Here is a 27,406-nt window from a genome sequence, read left to right as displayed (position 1 = left end):
TGACTCAGAACGCGTGCGCATCACTTATAAGCTTACTAGGTGACTGAGATCCCAGATCAAAATCTATAATCTTGGTCCCGTTAATCCCAATATAGACAGGGATTTATAAGTTATAGGATTAAGATTAGCATTTTATAGAATTCTAAATCTATTATACATAACCCTTACTAAAAATTATTTAGAGAAATAATTAGTGGTTTTGATTATTGTGAATAATATCCACTACCTAAAGCGCACTAGGTTGGCTTCTGACAGCTGTTTGCCTGTGCTACGCTAATGCTTAGTGCCAAACGATAGACTGGCAGGAGCCCCATATTATTGTGTAGCTCGTGCCACAGCCAGCTTTGTGCATGATTGTAACGATGAAGGTTTCGGGGAAGATATCAGGAAGTCACGGCAGTGGGTGGCTATTGAATAGGTATCGCAGGACGTATGAGAATGAATGGTTTAATTCACCCCCTTTCATGTCTATATAAGATTTTTTGAACCAGTACTTGCCGCAACTTCTTCATCTCCCTCCATATATTCTGATCTTATATTGTCTGTTCTTGCGAGATCCTGATGTTGATAGTCTTTAATGCCAGCAGTGCTACTTATATCAACCTGTCTACGCCTCACAATAGCAGAGGAAACTGTTCGGAAAGATGAACTAGACTGTCTAGTTATATACCTTACTAAAGTCAAGGGTTGCAAAAATTACACTGGGTTGGTTGTGCTACTGAAGGTATCTCAAAAGATTTGAGGAAGGAGACCTATTTATAAGCCTCTTTACTACCGCACAATACCTCCTCTGATACATGCTGAGCGCATGAAAGCAAAATTCTACCTCGGTAGACCAGTTATCCCTAATGTCGAACGATCAGTTCCAATTATATCCGTATCAAAGTACAACCCTAATAGAAAGCAAATGGGACTACGCTCACAACATCAGGATGGTGTTTCTCTGGAAGAGATAATGACGATGGAATTTATCGTCCGAGAAGCCTGCGAGTTTATTAGATGGCTAATGACGTCGCCACACTCCGCTATATTCAATGACCAGTGGGTGGGCTCCAAGAGCAGGCTTTTTGGACAAGTAACTGACCCTTTATTCTCGTGCAGCTTCATTCTTACCATCCAAGGTCGGCACCAGATCATTTTAACCTTTGCAGAATACAAAAAGAGAATATATGGCTCCCTCAAGAAGGGTAAAGTCATAGACAATTCCCTGGTCATGAAGACAATTGGCCTGTTGGCCTATATGATACTGAAGAGCCTGTTTATCCTGTCGATTATATAGGACCGACATTAATGGAATCTTTATTGCAAGAGATGCCTGTTGGTTCAGGTAGTGCTGAAATACACCAAGACATGATGGGTGGATATATAGTCGAATACTTAGCTCAGGAACGACCATATAGAGGCACGTTAGCTGTGTGTTCAACGAAGGTGATTGAGTCTATATATCTTATCATGTCTATCTACTTGCCTTGAGAGCGAATACCGAAACCGCATGGAAGGTATAGAATACCCGGAACTGGATGGAAGAACCGAGGAAACCCGCCTTTTGAGGATATCGATCCGCGCCCGTGGAGACTCAAGTGAAAAAGCTTACGGGCCCCTGAGGTAGTTGTGAAGCAGAAATACTGCATGCATTAGAGGACACGGAGACACGGCGATACCACTGTGCTTTTCCATCGATGTACACGACTTGGGAAATTACTGACCTGGCTTTCATTACTGCTTTCGATACGAGAGATGGCAAAGGAGATATCTAAAGCTGATTCTTCAGATTCACGACCGACTATCAAACGCCTACATACATTAGCAGCCGGAGCCACCTGAGACCCTGGAGAGAACATCACAAACAAAAGAATAGGCGTTCTTTTGGACCTTGAGCCTGAATTTGTAGACGACCGCCAAGAAAGCAGAATAAGGGAAACCCAAGGACTTCGCCCGTATCTTTTGGATGCTTGAAATGCTCCTGGGCGTTTGTGTATCCGCACCGCGGGTATCAGAAATTGACCGAAACAATTATAGGGAATATGCAGTTCGGATCCACTGAACTCCGGCAAGAACTGAAGAATCATCTTCTCACGTTGCTACTTCACACTACCACGAGTATGAGTTATTCTATTTCCTGAGTAGGAACGACAACTCTTAGCCATGGCCAAGGAAGCATCTCTAACTCGGTGGACATATGGCATGGATTCGATCAGGACAGAAAGACGATCAAGAGGCCTTCCAAGCAATCCAGAACCGAGCATTCCAGAGCCTGTCGCAGTGAGAGAGATGTCCGACAATAAATCCATGAGAAAGGCTGTATCATATATATGTTACTGTATAATCGCATACCTCGGAGAATCATGTCTAAATTGCGGCTCAAAGAGCGACTATGGCTAGCTACGGACAGCAACACTTGGGAACTCGTTCGACTTGGAACAACATGGTAAGCAAGCTCCAAGAAAAGAAGCGATATCAAGAAAGATAGGGACTGACGTACAACTCAGTACTCCATCAGCTACTAAGGTAGGACTATGGCCAGACATTAAGATCATTCCAGATTACGGAAGATCAGGGAAATCGCCAGTAGTCCAGTAAGTGGTGAAGCAACACTTGAAAAGAAGGACTATGTATCTGCTTACCTTGGTGTTCAGTATCTTTTGTATCTTGCGATCTGTTACCTTCCTTGGGAGATAAGCGATTATCTAGTTGCCTCTGTATGATGCTTGACTTCGACAAAATGAGTAGTAGTAGTAGTAGTAGAATAAGGTTTGAAATCGATGGCTCGATGCTGATACGCTTGCTACGAATCAGTTATCTAAGTTCTCCCATCAATAACATAGTATATCCGCTCTGTTCGGAGTACAACTCACAGCTGATCATCTCACTAAATGCCAGATGGAATACTGTTCGGCTGTCATCGCAAACCCTAAACGACCCGAGCGATAGCCGCCACGCACGGACCAGGTGGTGTGCTCGGGCCAACCGACGGATGCGATTCCCTGCGCGCACATTCGCTAATGAAATTCCTTTATTGAGGGTCAGGGGGAATGCTGGACGGGTACCGCGCCACTGGAGGAAATAATGACAGGCGGTCTAGACGGTCGGTGGCTGGTTGGCATTGAGTTCAAAGAGAGATGATGCGTTGCTCGTATTGCACCCCGGTTTCATGTCAGCCACGTGGACCCGCAAAGCCCCGATCAGAAAAACTGGGGCCTCCTCCGCATCCCCCCCTCGTCATTCATCTTTCTCCTTTTCCACCCCTTCATTCTTAACTTTCTGCTGTGTGAGCAGTATCCCCCCTTGCATCTATCTACGCATAGACTTTCTAGAGTTTCCGGTAGCCTACGGGCTGATACCATGGCCTCCAACTCCACCACCAAAGTTAAGGCCCAAGGAGGTATTCTGGAAGGCAGCAATCCAGCCCATTATGATTCGTCTAATCCCATCATCATTTTCATCATCCAGGTAGCTATCCCAATCAACGATTTTCCGACGCATACCTGCTAACGTCTACAGGCCGGTATCATCATCATCTTCTGCCGCCTGCTGCACTGGCCGCTCTCCAAGATCCGCCAGCCGCGCGTCATCGCCGAAGTCATTGCGGGCGTCTTACTAGGTCCGTCGGTGATGGGCCGTATCCCGGGTTTTACTGATGCCATCTTTCCAACCGCCTCGATTCCCAATTTAAATCTGGTCGCGAACCTCGGGTTGGTGCTGTTTTTATTCCTGGTCGGGCTGGAAACCAACCTGCGCTTCCTGGTCAGTAACTGGCGCGTCGCTGTCAGTGTGTCGGCTGCTGGAATGATTCTGCCCTTTGGGCTGGGCTGTGCTATTGCCTACGGACTGTACAACACCTTTCAGGATGAGCCGGGCACGGTGGATGTTAACTTTGGCACCTTTCTGCTCTTCATCGGTATTGCCATGGCGATCACTGTAAGCAGTTCCAAATGCGATGATAGTCTGTTTGCTAATCACCGGGCAGGCATTCCCCGTTTTGTGTCGTATCTTGACGGAGCTCAAATTGCTGGGCACTAATGTCGGCGTCATTGTGCTCTCAGCCGGTGTTGGAAACGATGTTGTCGGCTGGATCCTGCTGGCGCTGTGCGTCGCCCTCGTCAACGCAGGCACTGGGCTCACTGCGCTTTGGGTCTTGCTGGTCTGCGTTGGATACATCCTGTTCCTCACCTTCGTCTTCCGACCACTGTTCTTGCGCTTCCTCCGCCAGACGGGCAGTCTGCAAAAAGGACCCAGCCAGTCTGTTGTTGCCATCACGCTGCTCATCGCACTGGCCTCCGCCTTCTTCACTCAGATCATCGGCATCCACGCCATTTTCGGCGGCTTCATCATCGGCCTGCTGTGCCCACACGAGGGCGGTTTCGCCATCAAACTCACCGAGAAGATCGAGGATCTCGTTGCGGCACTCTTCCTCCCCCTCTACTTCACCCTCTCCGGCCTCCAAACCAACCTGGGTCTGCTCGACAACGGCACGGTCTGGGGCTACGTGATCGGCATCATCGCCATCGCCTTCACGGCCAAAGTCGCCGGCGGTGCGCTCGCCTCGCGACTCTGCGGGCTTCTCTGGCGCGAGAGCTTCTCCATCGGCGTGCTCATGAGCTGTAAGGGTCTAGTTGAGCTGATCGTCTTGGTATGCCCCCTCCGCCTCCCTTTACTCTTACGCCCTAACTAACCAACCCAGAACATCGGCCTCCAAGCCCACATCCTCAGCACCCGCACCTTCACCATGTTCGTGGTCATGGCCCTGGTCACCACCTTCGCCACCACTCCTCTCACCGTCGCCCTCTACCCCAAATGGTACCAAGTCAAAGTCGACCGCTGGCGCCGCGGCGAAATCGACTGGAAGACGGGCAACCCGATCCCCTCGGACGCGCGCACCGACAGCATCGCCCTAGCCAAAGAACAACACCGCGCGCTGCCCGTGCGCAAACTCCTCGTCTACCTCCGCCTGGACGGTCTCTCCAGCCTATGCACCCTCGCCGCACTCCTCTCCCCGAATAGACCCCCTCTCCCAAAACAACACCCAGACACCCTCGCCTCTCCTGACCCAGCCGCCGAAGAAACCGCCACTGCCACCACCAAGACCGACGAAGACGACGACCAAGAAGACCCAGACACCAGCAAACCCACCCTCCAAGTCCACGGCGTCCGCCTGTTGGAACTCACGGACCGCGACTCCAGCGTCATGACGGTCTCCGAACTCGACCACCTACACTACCCCCTCTGGGACCCGGTAGTCAACACCTTCCGCGCCTTCGGCCAATGGCACGACCTCTCCATCATGGCCGGCGTCTCCGTCGTGCCCGAACACTCCTACGCCGATACCGTAGTCAGCATGGCGCGCGACGACTCCACAGATCTGCTTCTCCTCCCGTGGAGTGAAACGGGCTCGATGTCGGAGCATCATCCTCTGGATTTACACTCTATTCTCGATGATCCGATCGCTACGCGCTTTATGCCCTCCGCGCCGTATACGGCTTTCGCGGCGAGTGTGTTGCGTAATGTGAAGTGTAATGTGGGGTTGTTGGTTGAGAGGACGCCGAGAGGAAGAAGGAATAATGGTAATGCTCGTGGACTACGTGATAAGCCGTCGCTTGGGGGGTTGAGTATACATAGTGGGAACTTGAGTTTAGGATTTGGGGGCGATAGGGATAGGGATAGGGATAGGGTGGTGCCGACGACGAGGAAGGCGCATCATATCCTGTTGCCGTATTTCGGGGGAAAGGATGATCGCTTCGCCGTGAGGTTGGTGTTGCAGTTGATAAGGAATGATCAGGTTACGGCGACGGTGGTGCATGTTATTCCTGGTGGGGGAGGAGTTGCTGCGCCGAAGGCTGCTGCTGTTGCTGTTGCTGCTGGGATGTTTGGGGGAGTGAGGAATCGGAAGAAGGATGGTACGAATACCAGTGGTACCAGTGGTAGCAGTAGGGATAGTAATGGTGGCAAGAAGCGGGATGCGGATGATTCAGATGCGGTGTATCTTGCTGCATTGAGGGATTCGCTGGACGAGGAGGTGGCGGCGCGGATGGTATTCAAGAAATTGGTTCTTGCTGGTGGGATTGATGGAAGTAGTACTAGTGGAGTGGTGGAGAGGGTGGTTGAGCATGTCAAAGGAGAACTGGGAAGATTAGGGTCAGGGCAACGGGCTGGTGGGTTGGTTGTTGTGGGGAGAGGAAGTGTGGGGGTGGATACGATGGTGGATGATGGAGGTGAAGATAAAGATGGGGGAGTCTTGGGGGTGCTGGGGGAGAAGTTGGTGCAGATGGGTGGTGGTGATGTCTTGGTTGTGCAGGCGAGGGATACTCTATGAGAGTAGTACTTATGTAGATAGATACCCTTGGTTTACTTGTATCTACGTGTCTTAAGTGAAGGCAACAGTCATGATATGTTCATGAAAATTCTTTTTTCTCTTGTAGAGTAGGTAAAATATATACTTGGTCAATCATAACACCCGACAATCTCATATATACACATCAATAGTAGTTATATCCATCCGAACCGGGGACAGACAGACCATCATAGATCAAGGGGAGAGGATCATTTAGACACCCTGACCAGCAGAGTCGTTGTGGCCCTTCTTCTCGGCATCACCATGCACAACCAGACTAGCGAGCTTACTCCGGGCCCGGAGCTGAGGTCCGTACCAGAACAGCACGTACGGGATGAGCGTCAAGGCCGAGGCAATCAGCGCCAGAATCAGACCGGCATACTGGGAGCCGACATTGTGGAAGAACTGGGAGGCGAACAGAGGCGACACCGCACCCAGGGTGTTCCGCATGAAACCCTGACCGGCGATGGCCGAGGACGAGCTCTCACCGTAGCAATCGGAAGTAAAACTGTAGCAGGACTCGAAGATGAAGAAGATCCCGATGGCGATGAGGACCAGGGCAATGACGGGGGCGATCCAGGGCAGATCGGCGTACTGGGTGAAGGAGTAGATGAAGAGACCGATGGGGAGCCAGACGGCACCGTAGAGGGCACCATACAGACGAGCCTCCGGGCGAGCCTCGCCGCTCCGGACCAGGGATTCGTACTTGCGGATTTGGAAGAAGTTGAGACCGAAGCCCATGGTGGTACCCAGGCAGAGGGCGATGTAGGGCAGACCCGAGACACCCTCGTTCCAGCCCTTCTTTTCTTGGAAGGTGATGGGGATGACGCTGAGGAAGAGGAAGGTCAGGAACCAGGCGAAGGCGATCCAGAGACCGAAAGCGAAGACAACGGGTTCCGTGGCCAGCATCTTGATGGCCTTGACGGAGGAGTTGTGCAGCATGGTCTTGAGGGAGGGGGCTTCCAGGTCGTTCTCGGTCACGTAGCGGTCGTCGCCGGTGTGAGCGCGGAGAGCCTTGGCGCGCTTGCCGAGGGCGACGCTACCACGGGTTTCGGGGAGGAAGAAGAGGACGATGAGGCCGAGGGGGATATTGGCAAGACCCTGGATACCCTCCACCCAGCGCCAGCCCAGAGCCTGGTCGATGAAGCCGGCGTAGATGGGGGCACCGACGGTACCGAAGATGGCGATGAAGGAGAAGGTGGCAACGGGGATGGCGCGGTCCTCCGGGCGGTACATGTCACCGAAGGTACCACCGACCAGGATGGTACCGACACAACCGAACAGACCGAGCAGGGCACGGCAGACGAGGATGGTGCCAATGTTCTTGCCCAGAGCGAGACCGATGAACATGATGGCGAAGCAGAAGTAGGCACCGGTGTAGACGACACGACGGCCCGCCAACTCACAGAAGGGGGCCAGGAAGAGCGGAGCCAGGGCACAGGTGAAGTTGAAGAGGAAGAGACCGAGTTCGGCGATTTCGGTGGTGGTGCCCAGGTCGGAGGCCATGTCGCTGATCCCGGAGCTGTAGGCGGTGGTGGCGAGACCGATGAAGAGGGTCATGAGACAGAGAAGGGCGGAGATGAACGCCTTGTACTTGGGGTCCCAGTTGAAGGGGTTCTCCTTGTCTCCCGGGACGAAGTCGAGGACGATGTACTGGTTGCCGTCCTGCACCATGCGTTGGGTGACAGTGACGGGGAGGTCGAAGTCAACGGTTTGGAGGGGGCCATCATGGGCCGAGCTCTCGTTGACCCCCTCGAGGTATTTCCCACCGGCCACGCGACCTGATGCCGTGGAGGCAGTCAGGCTGGAGGGGCCTGGGGAGGCATTCTCCGTATGGGAGGAGAGGGCGGGTTGGGACTTGTCCATTTTGTCCATATTGAAGAAGAGGAGGAGAGGGAGGGAGGAAAGGGAGAAGGAGGAGTGGGAGAGAAGAAGAGGAAAGGGTCAAGAATTGCGGGAGATGGGGGAGAATATAAAACAAAAACACGGGGGAAGGGGGCAAGCCCGCAAAGCCCGTTCTACTCCGTGGGTGAAGACTCCGGTTTTTTCCCTCCTGTCGGTCCACCTGTGCATAAGCGATGCTTCGATACCCTTCTGGGGTGCGTCATAAAGTCGGGGTGGGAACCTCGACGGTGGCTCCGAGGCTGGAGAAGTTTTACTGCCCTGCACGAATGATGCCGGCCAGGGCCAGGCTGGTGGATGGTGTTGTCCACTCGTCCTCCGTCCGCCGTCCAGGCATCACCTTGTGGTTCCAAGTGGGTCGCAAACTCTGCGGTCGATCCATTCTGGATCGGTTGATTTGGGGTCTGAGAAACTTCGGGGAAACTTGTCCATCACCTGCCTGTTCCTTGTCGGATCCGAATTTTTTTTTCGTCGTTCGGAGAGAAAATCTCTGCAGAAAACATCTAATCTGTGTTGGAGAACTGTTCCCAAACGTTTTTTGATAGTGATATCTCTTCCTACATTGTACAACAGCTCTCATACCCATACCCCTATTGCGGGAGGGAAGCATTGATCCTCGGAACTCGCCCGAGATCAGATCCATAACTTGGATCCTCGGCCAACCCTAAGCCAACCGTCAACGGGTCGGCATCCCGAGAAAGGCAACTCATCCACCGGGCCGACACGGCGCCTTGCCACTCACTGGGTCCATCCCACGCTTTTCGGGGGTGGTCTCGGGTCGACTTCGGGGAAAAGACCTCACCGCAGCTCAACCGGGAAGCAGTTGCAGCACGTCGTATGCACGCCGTGTCTCATGTTCGCGCTTCGCGCTGACTATCCCCAGTGTCAAGGGTTAGACCGGCAAAGATTGTGTGTCTTCTCCAGGATTATCAGCAAACTTAGCCCGCCTCCGGACTCCAGATTGTCAATCCTGTTATATGGGTGTTCGCCGGGGTGAGCTAGATATCCTTGAAGGATTCCAGAAGATGAACCAACTTCGGTTCGGTTGAAACCTCGTACTCGTAGATTACAGAAATCCTCGGGTCCACCAGTCCAAAGCAGTTAGTCATGAGCATTGGACGAGCCAGCTTGGACGGCGCCGGTCATGCCGGCTGACCTGCCATGAGCTGCACCTGGACCACTCTGAATGCGTATCTCGCGCCTCGCGTAGAGCTGATAGTGCTAGACTATAGTGTCAATCTCACCCTTTTTCCGGAAGACGATTTAGCCTAATATCGTGTTATTCGCGCTTCAACGAGTCTTAACGGGCAATAGTAGGTGGGAATGTCGGGTTAGCTTTGCTGCGCTGATTGTTTGGCAAGTGACACGTATGGGATGAGAGCTCCACAGCTCCGAAAAGCTGCCAGGATTCTCGGGTCGGGATGGAGAAGTGAGGATGCAGATGGCTGAGCCGCTGAGGTGTGAGGCGCCGAGTTCATCCGAGTAGTCAGCGAGACCGGTCAGTGTGGTGACGGCATGCCGTGTATGCCGTGCATAAGACGGAGGCGAGTGCCGTCGTGCAGGATGCCGAACACTTGCACTCGGGTCGGATTTGGGCGTAGACGGCTCCTCGGGGAGTATGTCATGGGATGGGTAAAGTGGCATCTAGAACCATCTCTCGTGGCGGCCATGAGTGGCCTGATGCACGAGAGGATATCATAGCAACGTTGAACTGATGCCGAAAACAAAACCTGTAATGAAGCTGGTGGTGTGAGAAGAGCAGAGGAGCAAGAGCCGCAGTGGTGAGATTCCTTCATGTGGGCTGGTGGAATATGATGCCTGTTGAGAAAAAGCAAATATCAACAGTTGGCTGGATGGTGTAGTTGGTTATCACGTATCGTTAACACCGATAAGGTCCTGGGATCGAGCCCCAGTCTGGTCATCTCTTTTTGCCTGTTAACATTTTTGGGGGTCTTCACTGCTCTTCCGTTTCCGTTCTCATTTTTGCGTTCGACCTTGCCACTCCGGGACTAGCGCTGAAAAATATGCATACTCCAATTAAGTCTAACCTTGTTGGTTCTCCACTCCGTTGCACTTGCACCGCCCTCGGAGCCAGCGCCGGAAATGGTCTAGTGCCATGCCGTTCTGGTGAGGTTTGCCGTTTTGAAACATTTTCTGTTGGACACAATTCCTCAACATCTCTCACTACGTCATTTATCGTGGAAAAACCACGGTTTTGGAGACAATCGAAACCACGTCGGAGGCCAAGGCACAGGAACAGAGTCCATCAGGCGACACCGCTTGTTCCCCGTCATCACCATCGGCATCATCATCATCACGATCACAACAAAGTTTCAACCTTGCGGTGGCTCCACCGACGTTGCAGTTTACCCCATTTAGAAACCCACACGATCCCTTCATGATGATCATTCATGCCCAATATCGAACCTGTCTACATGCATCGGTTGATGCGGCCAAGAAGATACTGAGCATATGATGCATACTTCACTCAAGTAACCCTTCACCTTGCCCAACTGCCTTATTCTGTGTACCTCTGGGTTTGGGCTCCTGATTTTCAGATCTCCCGCCGTGCTGTGGTACCGTGTGAAAAGCGTGGCAGTGGAGGTTTGGTCCACCAGTGGCGAACCTGTCACAGATTTCTCTGTTGCCCGGTACCGTAATGATGTGATGTTATTCAGCAGCCTAAATCGCACTTGTTGGGTGTCGTTCGTAGGTTAATACGACTACGAAGTCTACCCATTAATTAACACCCAACGGTAGAGAGCCATGGAGCAAAGGGTTTACTGAACGGTAACTCGGAATGGTGTGATATTGGTGCTGCTTACTATTCATCCAGTCTAGTTTGCTGGGACTTTGGTACCAGGCAGATATACTACAGAGTATATCTTTGAAACATTTTGTGGAGATGCGGCAATCTGAAATTTCACCTTGAACCCACAAGCAACCTCGGTCCTTCCAAACACTTTCAGACAGGGGAATCGATGAGAACTCTTGCTGACTAGCAAACGAACCTAGTGTTTCTGATGATATCTTGCCCACTCAGCTTGTGCCAGGTAAAGGCTTAGCATAGTGAACTGGGTACTGTGGACTGCTTCAATGCTTACCAATACTTTGATGAAAGCGGAAACGGAAAGTGTGATCGAGATAGAGAGCGGCAGAAAGAGGCATTCAAACACAACCTGACTGGTTATATGCTACAAAAGCAGCTGGATTTTGCATAGCTACAAATCTCACAGACTAACCGCATGTACACATTCCCCTTTCGGATCCAAAGCGACTGTCCTAGGTCCGCTGATGCTGTATATGATCCTTTGTTCTGATCTCCCATCCCAAGGTCAATCATGCATACTATATCATGTATCAAACAACAGAGTACATGCAAGGTCAAAAGCGACCCCAGAGAAGGTTCGATCCTTTGGAACCGACTGATCCCATACTGACTGGACTAATGCCTGCATGTACTATCCATATTCCTTTGTAGTGGTCGTATAGAGTGAAAACACAAGGGGTAGAAGCCATTTAATGAGTTTGCTCATAATCGGTATCCCGGGTGTTGATTAATATCACAGGGCAAAGTCGTCCGAACTCTCTGGTGATCCTCGTCACCTGATAAGCGTCGCACTGTTTCATCATAATTTGCTCACTGTTATAATATATATAAATACAGAAAACAATGCTCTTGATGTTGCGAGCACCCTGCAGACTTGACCATCGCTCATATCAGCTGTCACTACACTAAATTGCTCCCTCTTCTTTTTCATTTCTTCCAAGTAGAGATTAAGATATGTCATCACTATATATTTTAGCTTACTCTGCATTACCAGATCTGCTTTGATCTACATTGAAGATGATGTCTTGTATTCTTCATTTGCGGACCTCCCTTGTGTCAATAGATCACTCTTATTCTATACTCTGTAATTCGTACAAGCGAGAAGGTGATCCCCGAGGAGAGCCATATAACAATGAATTATTGTATAATAAGCAGAACGCCAGAACAACTAGACAGAAAGTTTGTAAACTGATACAGGACTCGATCTAGGATCTGGATCAGGCTTTCCCCATATCTACGTCTCTTGTTCTCCCTAAGCTTCATCATCATAGATTGACACGTTCAGAGATAAGAACGTCACTTTTTATCATGATATATATATATATATTGACATCTGATGGAAACGAGTGGATTGGAACCCCTCTCTTGATTGTCCCCATCGAGCAAAACTTAAGGCTCAATCAGTTAACCTCGGAGGTATGTATTGGTTTGCTCGCAAGTATGGCCCATCTATAGCTGGGGCGTATTTTGTCAGGGAGGAACTACAAAGAGACATCCATCTTAGCCTCTCATCAGAAACTCGGAGTACAATTATTGCAGAGACTCGGGTCGGAAAGGTACTTGAGGCTTCTCAGGATTATTGCCAACTGAAACTACTAATTTACTGTCTGTAAGAGGCTGGGGACACTAATACAAGCAGACTTTCATCGTCATCTTGTGGCGAAAAGTGAATACCCCAGCATGTATCTTCGGGCAAAACCTGAAGTTTAAGGCGGATGTTTGGAGTAGGGCCGGACCGTGAATAATCATACAGATATCTACTCGACTTATAATTATATATCCGCGGACCGGAGAACATGATTTAGGAACATTGGACTCATACCAGGGTTTCCCTATATAAATCAGGACAATGCGGCTACACCAATGTAACAGCGCGTACACTTAAAGAAGATAACGATAGCATAAAGACACAATACATAAGAAGAACAAACATTCGATCAATCATTAGCGGAAGGAAAAAAAGAATACAAAAACAAATCCGCGAGAGGGATTCGTACCCACGCTCATACGGAGCTTGGTGGGGATAAATAGTCGGAATGTGGACGACCACTCGACTATTGGGGAGTTAACATAAGAATACGAATAGGAAACCTGTCTCTTGACACACACATCAGAGATTCAATTGTACTCTATAATCTAGCCCTAATCTCCAGAATACCCCAGCCAGTCCGGCACAAACGTTGTCCCTCAGGTCCACGGGAATTTGTCATATGGGCACTCGGACCTGAACTTCGGACTCAGTCCAGCCAGCTACCATATACCAACCAACGATAATAAGTAGCTAATGGCTATAGCTTATGAACTGACAGGTGGGTCATTGGACAAGCTATTGATACCATGTTGCTGCTTGCCCCTGACATTCACGGACTACGATCCAGATCTCCGCTACATCGCGGAGATAACCCCGGACATCGATCTAAAGCCGGTGTCAGGGCCCACGGTTTGTGGAGTCAAGTGCCGGCTTCCGCAATTTGTACTTCGGGCTGCCACCATCTTTCAATCGCAGGTAAATCGCAGGTACCCTGAAGATGCTACTGCGATGGCTTTCGGAGAACAGTAACCCAGTATCGGCTTTACTGCTCACCTTCAATATACCCTATCCAACACAATCCGGACAGACATACTGATTCAGTAGATCAGAATACCCCAACTTTTCAGTCAGTAAATCTCAGGAACACATCCGTGGTTCACTCGCCGCCCCACCACACTAACGTTCGCCATCGCCCGTATATCCGAGCTCATCACCACAACTCTGCCACTCTCGGATATACACAGCCAGAAGCCCAGCCAGAAACCGGATATAGCCTCCCCGCAAGGACCCCAACTCTAAAATGCCAACAGCGGGTCCGGAAAGAAGTCGCGGCAACGTCTTCGACCTACAGACTCCTCTCCTGGAGCGCTAACGGTGCGCTTCCATTCCGAAGCGGAACCAAACGCTCAAGGAGTGACAGGGGTGTGCTTCAACGGTTACTAATGTCGGTAGTGGCGACATTCTGTCTCCTTCAAATAGAAGAGAGAGAGGATTCCCCCAGAAAAAAAAACGAAACATGATCAATCCTGCAGAAAAACCAACCACACCCTAGGTAGTACTGAGACATATCAAAATGGTCACCACAACCGCAATTCCCCTCATCATTCACGGCAAAGACGTCCTCCTCTCCAATAATGACCGCAAACACCCCATTTCCTCCACATCCGCACCTCATTTGAAATCTTTCCAAGGCGCCACCCCCGATCTCGCCATCCAAGCCGTTGAATCCTGCGCAAGTGCCTTCCCGACATGGTCGCAAACACCCCCGGAGGAACGTCGGCGTTTGCTCCTGAATTTTGCCAAGGCAAGCCACTCCATGCCCCAATTCTATGAAAAGGAAAAAAAGAAAACCGTCTAATACGAAGTATATGTCCAGCTTCTCCGCGAAAAATCCAGCACCATCCAGACCCTCATCAAAGATGAAATTCACTGCACACCACTCTGGTCCCACGTCAATGTTGAAACAGCAGCCGGCATCGTCGAAGAGACCGCATCCGTAATAACCGATGCCATGAGCGGCACGATCCCTTCATCGCAGGGGAATTCATATGCGCTTGTGATGAAGAAGCCGCTCGGAGTGGTGCTGGGCATTGCGCCGTGGAACGCGCCGGTCATTTTGGGATTGAGATCGGTGATTCCGGTGATTGCGGCGGGGAATGTAGCTATTTTTAAGGTGAGGATTGTCAAGTTACTATTTTTACTTATGGGAAGAAAGGGACTGTCGCTGACAAGAGTAGGGTTCCGAATTGAGTCCGCAGACACATTACTTCCTGGCGGCATTGTTCCGGGAGGCAGGATTCCCACCAGGTGTGGTGAACTTCGTTCTGCATCGGCCGCAGGACGCGGCGGAGATCTACGAGTGTATGATTCAGCATCCGGCTGTGAAGAAATGCAATTTCACGGGGTCGACGCAGGTGGGACGTGTGATTGCGTCCAAGGCGGCGATGGCGTTGAAGCCTGTGCTGTTAGAGTTGGGTGGCAAGAATCCGGTGGTGGTGTTGGAGGATGCGGATTTGGATCAGGCGGCGGATGAGATCGTGACGGCGGGATATTTGAATGTGAGTATCTGCTTCTATGTGAAGGTATTGCATTGGAAAGGGACGTGCTAACAAGCTCTGCTACTAGAATGGCCAGATTTGCATGTCGACTGATCTCGTCTACGTTGTTCGGTCCGTGGCGGAGGAGTTGACTAAGAAGATTCTGGAGCGTCTGCACAGCGAAGATCGGCCACACAAGGTGATCTCCACGGCGAGTCGAGCCCGTCTTACGCAGTTGGTGGACGATGCGCGGTCCAAGGGGGCAGTCATTCACCAAGCTCGCAACCCCCTGGCGGAGGATCCTCAGGCGTTCCCGGCTACTGTGATTGAGGAGGTCACGGAGGAGATGGAATTCTATACGATCGAATCGTTTGGTCCGGTGTTTGGTATCATTGCCGTTGACTCAGCAGAGAAGGGTCTGCAGATGGTTAAGCGGTCCGCATACGGCTTGTCGTCGGCGGTGTTTACGCGGGATCACTTCAAGGCCCTCGGCATGTCTGCAGAGATTGCTGTGGGAGCGGTTCATGTCAATGGGGGCACGGTGCATGATGAACCGACGTTGCCGCATGGAGGAGTGGGAGACAGTGGATACGGTCGGTTTGGGGGGAAATGGGGGTTGGATGAGTTTCTCCAGACGCAGACGGTGATTTTGAACCGGGTTCGGGCTTCCCTGTGATACGTAATTAGAGTGATAAGGCGTGATTTGCATGATAGACGCGCATGGGCTATATATAGGGGTACTATCCAGCAGTTGGGCCTATAACAAGAAAGGCCACACAGCCTTTACTTTGACTCTCTTCATTACTTCTCGTCTTCTCCAGTACCTTGCATATCAGAAGTCTTCTTGATAGCTCATATACTATCTTAAACTGCATTTGATGCTAGTGATCCTCACATTTCAGGCCAAACAGCAAGCATAAAAGCCATCAGATGTATATCGATCTCGAATATCACATGATGTCCAAACGATTAGTTATGTAATCTAGGGGCCACCACCAACGAACCTTCCTTATAACCACAAGCCCCGATTCCTTGTAGTTTATAACAGCCATGGATATACAGGGTGATCGCTCTCTTGATCTGGAACCCCGTGATATTGTCATTCAGCGGGAGATCAGCCGCTCGCAAGCGTCGACGGTATTTGAAGTACAAATATGCGGGGAGACACGCGTTATGAAACTGGTCAGTTAAGCCTTTCTAACCAATCTACGATAACACTGACGTATCAGTTCCATGACAATGGTGATCCAGGATATAGTAAAAGAGGTCGAGATCTCAATCGCTATCGCTGCGAGCTGAATGCCTATCGCAACCTTCTTCGATTCGGCGTGTGTGAGCGTGGCTTTGTTCCATATTTCTATGGCTGCATTGATCGCCTGGACCCATCCCATTTTCATCAACACCTACAACATCTCAAGGAGGATAAATACTTACCAAGGGCAATTGTGCTCGAGTACCTCCCGGCGGCTGAAACGTTGAATTGCGTGAATTATTCGGATAGCTTATTTCACGACGCAATTGATGGAATCAGTGAAATTCACAAAGCACTGATTCATCACCATGACACTTACCCAAGGAATATGCTCCTTGTGTCCGGCAGTAAAATTGTATGGATCGATTTCGATGTTGCCACAACATTCAATGATATGGGCGCTCGTGAGAAAGCATATTGCGAGTATGAAGTCGAGCTGGTCAAGAGCTTTGGGAAGTTGTTGGTTCGTATATCTTCGTTTGCGACAAGAAACAGATACTGACTGCCACGATATTCAGAAAGATGATCAGTTACAGGGCCTACCGCCCAATACTCAATATTATTAGTACAGGGACCTTGAGAACTTAATTTATTACGGTAGATTATCACATGTATAGAACTTCATAAAGGGGGTTAATGGCCGGCTCTTTATTCTTGAACCTGCATGTCAAAAATGGCTTTCAGCACCCTCCTCACTCGCGACAGCTTCGTGTAGGCAAAAAAGCAAGGTTCTTAGCCACTTTTGAAAAATAGTCCGTATTTGCTAGCTCTTGAGCTCAGCTTTATTGCGGTAGATGGTTGTGGTTCATCTTTATAGCTATACAGCATTACCCCATTATATAATCCTGTCCGCTGGGGGCAACTAGTTTCCAGAAGCGCAGGTCTATAGTACAAGGTGGTAGCGTACACTGGCTTTCAGAGATTGAAACTAAACTCAGTGTATGTACCATATGATATCTGGTTTCAGTATGTACCGCTCAAGAGGCCATCGTCGATGAGGTAAGCTCAGTCCATCACTTCGACCCCCAGCCACTTGTAATGAACTCCTACAGAAGTTATGTTCGTAAAGAGAATCAATCGGGACTGAAGCTGAGTTTCGTCAACCTGGTGTAGCTGACACCACTTTTGGGACCAGGCTCCACAGATCTAAGATGTTGCCTAAGTAACAGGAGATAGAGCATCAACACCGCAGCTGGATGCCTGTAGGCTGGGACAAGCTACTACCCTCTCGCTGACCGTTGCAGCTTTGTGCTTACTACGCGTCATACAGCGCGCAAAAAAGAAGGGTTGGAAACCCTGAATATCGGCTTTCCATTGGTTGGAGTGTTAGTATCCGGGCCCACAAGAACCAAGTTAGCTCTGCCTGGCACTTCCGACTTATCTCTTCGTTTTCTCTCTCGTACTCGTATGTGGTATCCTTTGCATTCGGCTGAAATATTTCACTTACGCTACATGGGTGGACGCCACCACTTCGCCAGACCTGCCCAATCGATTCTACGTCTTGAATCCTTTATCATCTGGGCGTTGGTACCACTCCCAGCCTTCCGTTCTAGTCTGGCCTCAGCCTTTCTCCGACCTATGGGTTAGAACTCCAAGGAATATTCCAACCAAGATTTCTTCTCTTCGGACGAAATCGATCATGGACTTGGAGACGTCCTTGTCATCTCTTATATGACCACACCTTGGGGTAACATCACATCTCGGGTATAAGTACTTTCTTCAGCTAGTTTAACTGAATTTACGCAGATTAACGAGAGTGGAGAGATGCAACGGGCTCATCCTAGGTATACGAAGTCCAAGTAATTCCAGTTCGTATAGACTATATGTACATCCGTGCCGATCTATAAACCACAAACCCCAGACTAATATAACTAGTAAGCTACGTCAAGCTCTCACCAATATCACCACTCTCCATCTTCAACCAAAACACCCGTTCAGCAGCCCTCCCCCTCCCCCCCGGGGTCAACAACGCATGCACCTCACTCGGATGCACCCAAGCAAACAGAACCATAACCAACACCATGAGCAACGCATCAAAGATATACAGGAACGCCTCATGTGATACCAAGTACCCGTCATTCCCCTGCGCATACTCAATTAATCGGAACAGTGATCGGACAAAGATGAGCGCGCTCCCCCCGTACAGGGCGTACATGTGCCGCTTCCAGGGCGGTTGGGAGTGCAGGATCCGGCGTGATGGAGCATTTGACAGTCCGCGATGGAATTTGATACTTGTCACGACGAAGAGTGAGAAGAAGATTAGTTGTATGACGAGACCGGCGATGATGATGTGCTCGCCGGTTGATAGGGCGCTGGGTGTTCCGGAGGCCATTATCCCGCCGCCTGCATGTGAGTTCATGTGCTTTAGTAAAGTGAACCTGGTTTTGTCTGGGGAGGTGGAGGTTACCTGCGCCTTGCATAATGAAGGAGATGATATCGCCAAGCAGGAATGTCTTAGTGAGCCAGGTTCGGCGAATCAGACAGTGTGCATCTCCGTCTGTTAGGAGCACGATCCGGCCGAGCTCCATGTAGATCGTTGCGGCGAAGAGAGTGGGTGCGACGAGGAGAAGGAGGGTTTGTAGGATATAAGGATTTACGGTGAAATTGGGGGCCTCGTGTCCGGAGATGGCACGCTAGATGGTCAGTTTGTAGTATAAGAGAAGGGTAGGTAGAAGTAGACCTACGCCAACATATCCGATCCATTCAACTGGGTTGGTATGGATTAGTGATGAGACCCTTACGGTTGTCGGGTTGAAGACTCACAATGTCCGCCGAGGACAAACGGGATGACGAACCATGCTCTTGTTCGGACTGCTTGGAAAGTATGGATTCCTGCTGCGACCAGGAAAGCAATGATGAAGACGACAGCTGCGCCGATGGAGGGATCGTATCTGTATAGCTTAAACTCTGAATTGCCGGCCGCCATGTGGAGAAGTAAGATGCAAATAAATGCAGTAAAAGAGAGTGTAGAATTGTATCGAGTACCGTAAAGAGTGACAGGCTTGATGAGAGTATAGTCGATGTTCGCGACTGATCTGTACTTATAGTCAGAAAGCCAGGAGATTTCAAAGAATGTAGTGGCTGTGTTGTTTCAGGCCAAGTCGTACTCGTAGTCGTGCTCGTACTTCTATCGGGATCCAAGTATGCGGACGCACCTGGGCAGGACTAGGGCAGACCCACTAGTCGCCGGCTATAAGAACTCAGTAAGTCAACCCCAAAGATGAATGAATCCTTTTCGGCTCCTCTACAGCACGATCAAAATGGCGGACCAGGACCACATTGACTTCAAATTGTACAGATATACGCCAAGCAGCGTCGCGGCAGGGATATTCGTGGCCCTTTTTCTCCTCACGACCATATACCATGCCTATCAGTTGTGGCGCGGACGGGCATGGTACTTTATTGCCTTCGTAATTGGAGGAATATGTAAGCCAGACTCTCTTGCTTCTCTCTCCATAAGCGCGAGCGACCGATGGAAAGAGTACTGACAGTGAGCCTTCAGTCCAGATTATTGGCTATATCTGCCGCATTCTCGCCCATAGTCACAAAGAATCGGTTCCAATCTACAGCGTGCAGACCATCCTTATCCTGCTTGCACCGCCGCTCTACGCTGCCTCGATATATATGGTCTTGGGTCGGCTTATTACCTTTCTACGTGCCGAGAAGCTTAGTCTGGTTCCTGTCCGGTGGATGACCAAGATCTTCGTGGTAGGAGACGTGATTGGATTCGTCGCGCAGGCTGCAGGTTTGGAGTCCTTTATTATCTCTCTTTGACTACTAAGACCTCTAACAGAGTCCTTCTAGGAGGCGGTATCATGGCATCCGGCACCATAGAAGACTACAAGCTCGGCGAACACGTCACCGTCGCCGGCCTGGCGGTTCAACTAGCCTTCTTCAGTGTCTTCATAGTAACCTGCGGGATCTTCCACCGCCGCATTCGACAGAGGCCTACAGAGGAAGTGGCCGCTATCTCGGCCCGTCTCCGCGAACACCATAGATGGGGTTGGGAAACTGTCCTAGCGGGACTCTATGCTGCCAGTCTGCTGATTCTTGTGCGGTCGATCTTTCGGATTATCGAGTATGCGCAAGGCAACGGTGGGTATTTGATTAGCCATGAGGCGTTTATGTATGTCTTTGACTCGACCCTGATGTTCTTGGCCATGGTTGTCATGAATGTGTGCCATCCTTCGATGATTCTGGTTGGGTCCCAGAAGGGGAGAGATGCGGAGATGAGGGTGCTTGAGTCGGATGAGCAGAGTAGTTAAGTTGGAACTGTGGGCATCGCTAAGGTTTGCTCTGGGACTCCTCTGCTATATACTCTTACCTATAGATATTTGTACAGCCTTGATACATGGTAGGTAGGGTTATCAGTACTTCACGGACAGGTCCTCAAATTGGTGTAGCCATCATGCTGTCCAAGCGCGATATCATCGGCTAGCCGCATGAAGGGTCCACATCTACCCCTTAAGATCAAAAGGGACATGATAATGATATTCATGGATGTCTTGATGACCCCACAGATCATCAGAGACATTGAACTGTGTCGGTCTATGTAGATTTAAATATACTGTCTAAGACTCCACCGCGAAACCACAGCTTATCTTTCTCTTCTGCATGCACAATCATGTCCTTACCCAGACAGACGCATTTTTCGACGAGCAGATCATCACGGACAGATGACTGACGACACGGCCATAGCACCAAGTGCATTCCGAATTCCAGAGCCACCCGAAATGCCATCTCATCTTTCAGCGACCCATATCCGACCATAAACGGGAGGATCATTCCGGAAGCAACAGTGACGGACTGAAAGTGAGTGAGAAGATAAAGTTCAGCAAGCATCTGACCGAGGTCGATCGCGACTGAACCGAGCTGTGAAACCTCCCAGTCAATGATACTGAGGGACAGCGAGTGAAATCCAGCTGAGTGTGATTCCTCTGAAATGAGAACACTATGTCAAACTTTTAGCTGGCGGACGACGAGGATTGTTGTATCGCGGGTAGTAAGTAGTCCACTCACTTCCGACAGCCAAAATCCCCATGTATCAATTGGTCCTCAGTGCCCACAAGCTCTGTATTCAGCCGCTGTTCTAACCGTTCGAAAACATGGGCGCTGCTTCCAAATATTGCCGGATACCTTGCAATACTTTCCTTCAAAGAGCCATACGTTATGTTATATCTCATTTCCGCCATTTCACGATTGCCCTTGATCTCCCGACGCAGCGAAGCCTGATCGGGCAGAGCACCCCACTCGTGGAACTTCCTCATCCATCGACCTAGCGATACTCCAACACTGAAAACTTCCTTTGTGTCAAGCTCGGGGGTGCTGAGATAGACCTGAAGCTGTGATGATCGAGGGAGGTCTGAAAGAATCGCGGTGTGGGCTGCGGCGTAATACTCATACAAAATAGGAGAGGTTGTAGTGACGTCCACGTCCTTGGCGGGAGGAAGGACCTTCATAGCCTTGAGCATGAGAGCCTCATAGTGCTGGAAAGATATAAGTAAGAATGAGAGTTCTTGCCTAGATGGGGTTGCCATACACTGCGCGTCACTGATGACTTCCAGTCCGAATTGGCGGCCACATACGGTTCGGCGTGTTTTACGATCACCCGCGTAGTGGGTGGAGTGGTGGCCAGGGGCGACACAAGAGTTCCCCGGTACACAAAATTGACGTAGCCACCGGAGAGCGGGATCAGATCTGTGCATGCATAGGGAGTAGTCTCCAAAGCAGAGAGCACCTTAGCCGATATTGGGTTGGAAGGGTGCATGGGGATCGCGAGCTAAAAGCGAAGGCAATGAATGTACTGTATGGGAGGGCCGAAAGTCTGCCGCTTTTACTAGCTGAGATAGCCTTTCCGCAGACATCAATATTCCCCTGGCATAAATGAAACAGGTGGAATAGAGATAAAGAAGTGCGGAGTGCGTGGAAAGGAAAAGCATAAGCAAAGTGGATGTGCTCCATATTCCAGCCAAATCTGGATGGGCCTTGCCGGTCGTATCCGTACTCGTTATCGTAGTCTCATCCGCGCGGCACCGAGGTCGAAAGTACCATCCCAATCAAAGTTCAGGCCCCAATTAAGGTGACCCAAAGATTGTCGGAATGAAGCAGGCTAGGTGGAGACTGGGAAGCAGATTATAACTGCGCTCTCCCGCCAATATTAGGCATGCCTAGACCCCATCCAACTTGCCAGCTAGAACCCTTTTAGTACCAATCTCAGGCCTACTAACTATCTCATGCATGCACCCCTGTATGGTCCACTTCGTTACCTCTCCTTATTTTCATGTTGCCTCATGAATGCCTGGGCGTTATCGGTTTTTTTCTGCGGTGTAATTCATTTTCTTCCCTATCATCGTGGTCAAAATTCCCAAGGGCAGAGAAGCTATCTCAATCTTCTGACATACTTAACAGATAAGATTTCCTGATAACCAGCTCATCCCAAGGAACCAACACGCCAATTGCCGGCATGCCAACACGAAGGTCTCACAAGAAGTCCCGTAACGGCTGCGAGCTATGCAAGAAAAGAAGGGTCAAGGTCGGGAAACCCTGCGCTTCCAGCTGCTGTCTCGGGTTTGATAGTATCTCTAGAATCGATACTCGCGCGCATACTGACACACACATCGTAGTGTGATGAACAGGACCCGTGTTCGAATTGTTTGACGCGGGGGACGATTTGTTGCTATGAGCGTCGACCTAGTCCGCTTGATAGATCAAATAGCAGTGCCTCCTGCTCTGGTCCTGAAGAGAGAGATGAGCGTAGTCGCCAGAATCCCGCTCTGCCATCACTCCGTAAGGACATCTACGACTCTATCTATCGGAAGATGACCGTGCTCGCCCGGTCGACAGAATGGACTGGGAGCGACCCCGAGTTGATGCACCATTATTCCCTCTACACATCTACGTCTATTGCAAGGAGGCCGGAGATGCAGCTAGTGTGGCAGGTTGAAATCCCGAAGATTGCCTACTCGCACGAGTTCTTGATGCATGGAATCCTCGCCCTCTCAGCGCTTCATATCGCCTGTACCTGTCCAGACAAATATAGCAGCTATCTGAAAAGCTCCAGGTACCATATTGCTCTCGCCTTACGCTCCTTTCGAAAGGCTCTTCTCGCACCGAGAGCCGAGAATTGTTGCGCCCTGTTTGCTTCCTCGAGTATCATCATGCTGTATACCTTCGCAACCCCCGCAGAGCCAGACAGTGCTGGTACATGGGCAGTTCTAGAGTCGGTTATAGAACTCTTCAGACTCTGTCGAGGTATTTTGGCGCTCAAGGGGTTTATGGCTGTAATCCGAAACAGCCCTCTCCGGCCCCTGTTTCTGCAAGACTTTGATGCATCAATCAGTATCGTGAGGTAAGTTCCCGTTTCCTCTGGACCGTACCTGTCTGCCTCTTGTGTGTTTGTGATCTTGTAAAAGTGCAATATGGCGTGTGCGTTAGCTAACTCCGCCGTAGGGGAAACCCAAACAAACTATTCGTTGGCATCGAGAACGAACTCCACCAACTCAGTTACTTCCTGGATGCGGAGCTCTCAGACACACATCAGAAACTCTCCTGCGGCCATGCACTGGAACGACTTGATTATTCATTCAAATGTATCCAACATGCCGAGTTGCCTTTGGAGTGTGGGATGATCTACATTTGGCCGATCTCTGTTCAGGAAGAATTTATCTATCTTGTCAAAGAGATGAATGTGGGAGCCCTGGTCTTGATGGCCTATTACTGTGCCCAGCTCTGTGTCTTTAAAGATTACTGGTTTGTTGGAGAACGAGCACGATCGCTCTTTTCGGAGATCTCGACTGCATTGCCGGAACGGTTATGGAAATGGTTGGCCTGGCCGAAGAGCGTCATATATCATGATGTTGACTTGTAATTTTTTACGATGACTACTTTGTTAAGTAGCCATTAGTGTCTTATCTATAATTAGACAGCTGGTCAATGGAGCTCTACTATGTGTTCGAACCATACGAAATAGGCAACGAGCGGGACCATTCGAGACGTTATGCGCCAGGTGGAATACGCTACACGCAGACAATCTATATTAAACGAAATAGATTTAGATCGATGCTACTTCTTAATTGCTCGACAGAGCGTAGTATTTGGTAGCTCGTCCATTCTACCCTAACAGCAACTGAGCAACTCTGAGGGCTAGAAGATTCAGTTGATAGTAGAGGTCCACCAAGGAGAGTATTGATGTGTCAACAACCATCCACTAAGGCAGCAAAATGTGCGCATCACACCAATTCCTACCACTTAATACGACTAATGATGTTGGGTCATTGGGACCTGATGCCTATCCGGTATACAGGAGAGTTGTGTCCTCGGAACTTGGTGGAACCCTGAGCCCCACTCGCTTTCCATTTCGGGACAGATCGCGAAGTCGCGAGGGGATCACCGAATCGATACGGGATAGGCAATTCTTGGCTGTCTCCACTGTAAATAAGAAGCTCAACATTGAACATCATCACTATAAGGGGAAAAGTGGGTAGTACGCAGGCGTTGGCATTGAAGATTATAAAGCGCAATATGTCCCTAGAAGATCAGACCCTATCCTCCGTGGCCAACACTTTGGAGAAGCATCATCTCTTAGCAATGGCGTACATTGACGAAACTGTGGAATCCTTCCTCCGTCGGGATGGACTGCCTCTGCCTCGCATCACGCTTGGTGCTGTTGATCGAGATGGTAGTTGTTACACCCACCACCCTAGCAGATTCGAACACCCTACTAATGAGGGTTGAAAGGGAATCTGAACTACGCAAAGTGCTTTGGTGGCAACAACGAGGAAGCTTGCCGAGCTGACGATGTGCACTGGATCGCGTCCGCGACTAAATTCATCACCAGCATCGCAGTCATGCAATGTGTCGAAAGGGGGCTGTTAGACTTGGATGCAGATATCTCTGCCGTCTTGCCGGAATGGAAGGACCCCAAGATCTTGACTGGATTCAGCGAGAAGAACGAGCCCCAATTCCGAGCGGCAAAACAGACTCTGACTCTCCGGTACGCTGCATTTGTCACGAACGATCCACGAATCGTCGTCACTCACTATTTCCCAAAAGGCATCTCTTGACCCATTCCTCTGGGATGGCATATGCCTTCATGCATCCGCTTTCGACGCGTTACCAAGAGCTTCAAGGCGAGCGGCCTGCGATCTTTCAGACTGTGGTATGTCCATTTACTAAGGACGCTTGGCGCGCTTGACTAACAAGACAGCGGGAAACCTTCTACACATTTCTGGTCTTCGAGCCTGGAGAGCAATGGCTGTATGGTCCTGGAATTGACTGGGCTGGGCTAATGGTGAGCCGACAGCCCTGTGAAAGCAATGCCAAAACCACCTCGAAATCATGCTGATAGGATTACAAAAGGTCGAGAACGTGACGGGGTTGAAACTAGGGGAATACATGGAGAAGAATATCTTCCATCCGGTGGGAGCTAAAGATATCACTTTCCATCTGGATAAGCGACCAGACCTGCGCGCCCGAAAGGTGAAACTGTGGGAACGAGATCAGGACAGTCTCAAGGAGAAAACAGTATCCCGCATGCCCGACCCAGTTATAGACGACTTTGGCGGTGGTGGACTATACGCAACTATCCCCGATCTTCTCAAAATCTACCTCGGGGTATTGCAGGGAAGGGTGCTCCAACCCGAGACTCTGCAACTGATGTTCCAGCCACATCTTCAGAGCCGCAGGGGCTTGGACAAGCAGGAGGACCACGTTCTAGCAAATCGCAATGCGATTTATAACGCCATTCCTAGCACGGTACCTGTCGACTATGGGCTTAGCGGTCTGCTGAACACAATTGACGTGCCCGGTGCGCGCAGCCAGTACTCGCTCTCCTGGTCGGGACTTCCCAATTGCTACTGGGTAAATTCCATCCTTATCTTTCTGTCTCGCTGCTTTCTGGGCCTGCCACTAACATCTTGACAGTGGATTGACGTGAAGAAAGGCGTTGCTGGCGTGTACCTGTCCCAGCTTCTTCCCACCGGCGACCAAAGGGCTGTCGAGCTTCTAGCTGAGTTCGAGCGAGCTGTCTATGCCGTGTTAGGATGACTGAGCACTGATTCTTTTAGCCATGAGCGCGATGTAGAAGAGGAATCAAGCCTAATACGCAGCTTCCGTCAGCTCAATCAAAATTCAGGATAACCCATGGTTCCCTAAGCTTACCTTGTCCAGAGGTACATTTTCCTTTATACTAAATTTCCGTGTAGTCTAGACTAGCCAAGCCTTGAGCCTCGCTATCTGGCAGAGAAAGGCAAGTGAGGCTATATTCCTGTGCCACGCTAGGGTGATGATGCAGAATGCATGTAGACACTGCTAGGGAATCAACTAGGAGCGTCCGTTGCTGTCTCAAAAAGACTCTCCTGGGCGAAGCATCCCTTATGATGAACGGTGACTTTCAAGTACGAGTATAATGCCTAGCCGCAAGCGTCTGGCACCATCGCCTGTTGCGAAGTGAGTAAGATGATTATTCGCAGGCCAAGTAAGATATTATGGATAAATAGTTCTAGTCCATCTAAGTTATTCCTCCTGAAAAAAAAAAAAAAAAAACCGGGAGGTTATGTTCCTATATTAATAAGGTTAGTAAACTTCGAGAAGAAGATTCAAGAAAGAAAGAACCGGGAGACTTCACAGAAGTCAACGAAAAGAGAACTGAGTATGATTAACTTGATGGGGGATACAAAGCACCTGCGAGGGCCCTACTGTTGGTGTGGATTTACTTCACTGGTCCCTTACTATATTCTAGTAGTTGTCGTTATATCCTTCTCAACTCTTGTCCCTACTCCGCATCAACATCATTATCACCATCATGTCGTGGACTAAATCAACCGACCACTGGAGCCGTCCCCTGGACTGCCACGATCGGATCTCTCAATTCATCGGCGACTCCGGCAAACCAGGCTTATCATGGGCACCGTCCAGCTGGACTTGCCCAACAGCAACGACAACCCCGAACAAACCATCACACAACCTCGCACCGCATGGAAATCTCTACGCATCCGCTACCCCGACATCGCCGGCGAACTCTATGCGA

The 27,406-nt window shown here is 50.1% G+C and overlaps 9 protein-coding genes and 1 non-coding gene across 10 annotated transcripts; 7 read left to right on the top strand and 3 right to left on the bottom strand.

The window, feature by feature from the left end:
• Positions 1-3,342: 3,342 nt before the first annotated feature.
• ASPBRDRAFT_131996 (Kha1p) lies at positions 3,343-6,310 on the top strand (the record flags this gene model as incomplete). The annotated part of the gene is made up of 4 exons (XM_067618388.1): positions 3,343-3,450; positions 3,502-3,918; positions 3,968-4,630; positions 4,682-6,310. 4 exons carry the CDS (start codon positions 3,343-3,345, stop codon positions 6,308-6,310), a joined length of 2,817 nt encoding a protein of 938 aa, XP_067476162.1.
• A 231-nt stretch (positions 6,311-6,541) lies between these two features.
• On the bottom strand, positions 6,542-8,194 carry ASPBRDRAFT_132649 (uncharacterized protein; the record flags this gene model as incomplete). Its single annotated transcript, XM_067618460.1, has 1 exon — positions 6,542-8,194. One exon carries the CDS (start codon positions 8,192-8,194, stop codon positions 6,542-6,544), a length of 1,653 nt encoding a protein of 550 aa, XP_067476161.1.
• Positions 8,195-10,077: 1,883 nt separating this feature from the next.
• Positions 10,078-10,151, top strand: ASPBRDRAFT_t216. Its single transcript has one exon. It is a non-coding gene; the product is annotated as a tRNA-Val (tRNA).
• A 3,827-nt stretch (positions 10,152-13,978) lies between these two features.
• Positions 13,979-15,998, top strand: ASPBRDRAFT_46183 (aldehyde dehydrogenase). Its single transcript, XM_067625578.1, has 4 exons — positions 13,979-14,395; positions 14,468-14,764; positions 14,829-15,149; positions 15,217-15,998. The coding sequence occupies exons 1-4, from the start codon at positions 14,165-14,167 to the stop codon at positions 15,802-15,804; spliced, it is 1,437 nt and encodes a 478-aa protein (XP_067476160.1). The 5' UTR covers positions 13,979-14,164; the 3' UTR covers positions 15,805-15,998.
• A 180-nt stretch (positions 15,999-16,178) lies between these two features.
• On the top strand, positions 16,179-16,956 carry ASPBRDRAFT_183187 (uncharacterized protein; the record flags this gene model as incomplete). Its single annotated transcript, XM_067619998.1, has 3 exons — positions 16,179-16,310; positions 16,358-16,843; positions 16,899-16,956. The coding sequence occupies 3 exons, from the start codon at positions 16,179-16,181 to the stop codon at positions 16,944-16,946; spliced, it is 666 nt and encodes a 221-aa protein (XP_067476159.1). The 3' UTR covers positions 16,947-16,956.
• A 1,303-nt stretch (positions 16,957-18,259) lies between these two features.
• On the bottom strand, positions 18,260-19,306 carry ASPBRDRAFT_131844 (RTA1 domain-containing protein; the record flags this gene model as incomplete). Its single annotated transcript, XM_067618370.1, has 4 exons — positions 18,260-18,723; positions 18,788-19,013; positions 19,065-19,116; positions 19,140-19,306. 4 exons carry the CDS (start codon positions 19,304-19,306, stop codon positions 18,260-18,262), a joined length of 909 nt encoding a protein of 302 aa, XP_067476158.1.
• A 334-nt stretch (positions 19,307-19,640) lies between these two features.
• On the top strand, positions 19,641-20,645 carry ASPBRDRAFT_132253 (RTA1 domain-containing protein; the record flags this gene model as incomplete). Its single annotated transcript, XM_067618420.1, has 3 exons — positions 19,641-19,806; positions 19,883-20,125; positions 20,185-20,645. The coding sequence occupies 3 exons, from the start codon at positions 19,641-19,643 to the stop codon at positions 20,643-20,645; spliced, it is 870 nt and encodes a 289-aa protein (XP_067476157.1).
• A 277-nt stretch (positions 20,646-20,922) lies between these two features.
• On the bottom strand, positions 20,923-22,301 carry ASPBRDRAFT_158129 (aminoglycoside phosphotransferase family protein). Its single transcript, XM_067619431.1, has 3 exons — positions 21,920-22,301; positions 21,400-21,866; positions 20,923-21,331 (listed from the first exon to the last, which is right to left on the bottom strand). Exons 1-3 carry the CDS (start codon positions 22,145-22,147, stop codon positions 20,929-20,931), a joined length of 1,098 nt encoding a protein of 365 aa, XP_067476156.1. The 5' UTR covers positions 22,148-22,301; the 3' UTR covers positions 20,923-20,928.
• Positions 22,302-22,897: 596 nt separating this feature from the next.
• On the top strand, positions 22,898-24,318 carry ASPBRDRAFT_209352 (uncharacterized protein). Its single transcript, XM_067621863.1, has 3 exons — positions 22,898-22,912; positions 23,004-23,728; positions 23,830-24,318. Exons 2-3 carry the CDS (start codon positions 23,199-23,201, stop codon positions 24,245-24,247), a joined length of 948 nt encoding a protein of 315 aa, XP_067476155.1. The 5' UTR covers positions 22,898-22,912; positions 23,004-23,198; the 3' UTR covers positions 24,248-24,318.
• Positions 24,319-24,966: 648 nt separating this feature from the next.
• ASPBRDRAFT_57465 (serine hydrolase domain-containing protein) lies at positions 24,967-26,424 on the top strand (the record flags this gene model as incomplete). The annotated part of the gene is made up of 6 exons (XM_067627747.1): positions 24,967-25,057; positions 25,117-25,372; positions 25,432-25,537; positions 25,586-25,669; positions 25,738-26,238; positions 26,302-26,424. 6 exons carry the CDS (start codon positions 24,967-24,969, stop codon positions 26,422-26,424), a joined length of 1,161 nt encoding a protein of 386 aa, XP_067476154.1.
• Between the last annotated feature and the right edge of the window lie 982 nt (positions 26,425-27,406).

Source organism: Aspergillus brasiliensis (assembly GCF_001889945.1).
Source record: "Aspergillus brasiliensis CBS 101740 unplaced genomic scaffold ASPBRscaffold_11, whole genome shotgun sequence".
Taxonomy (NCBI): Eukaryota; Fungi; Ascomycota; class Eurotiomycetes; order Eurotiales; family Aspergillaceae; genus Aspergillus; species Aspergillus brasiliensis.
This window is presented reverse-complemented; position numbering and strand designations above follow the sequence as displayed.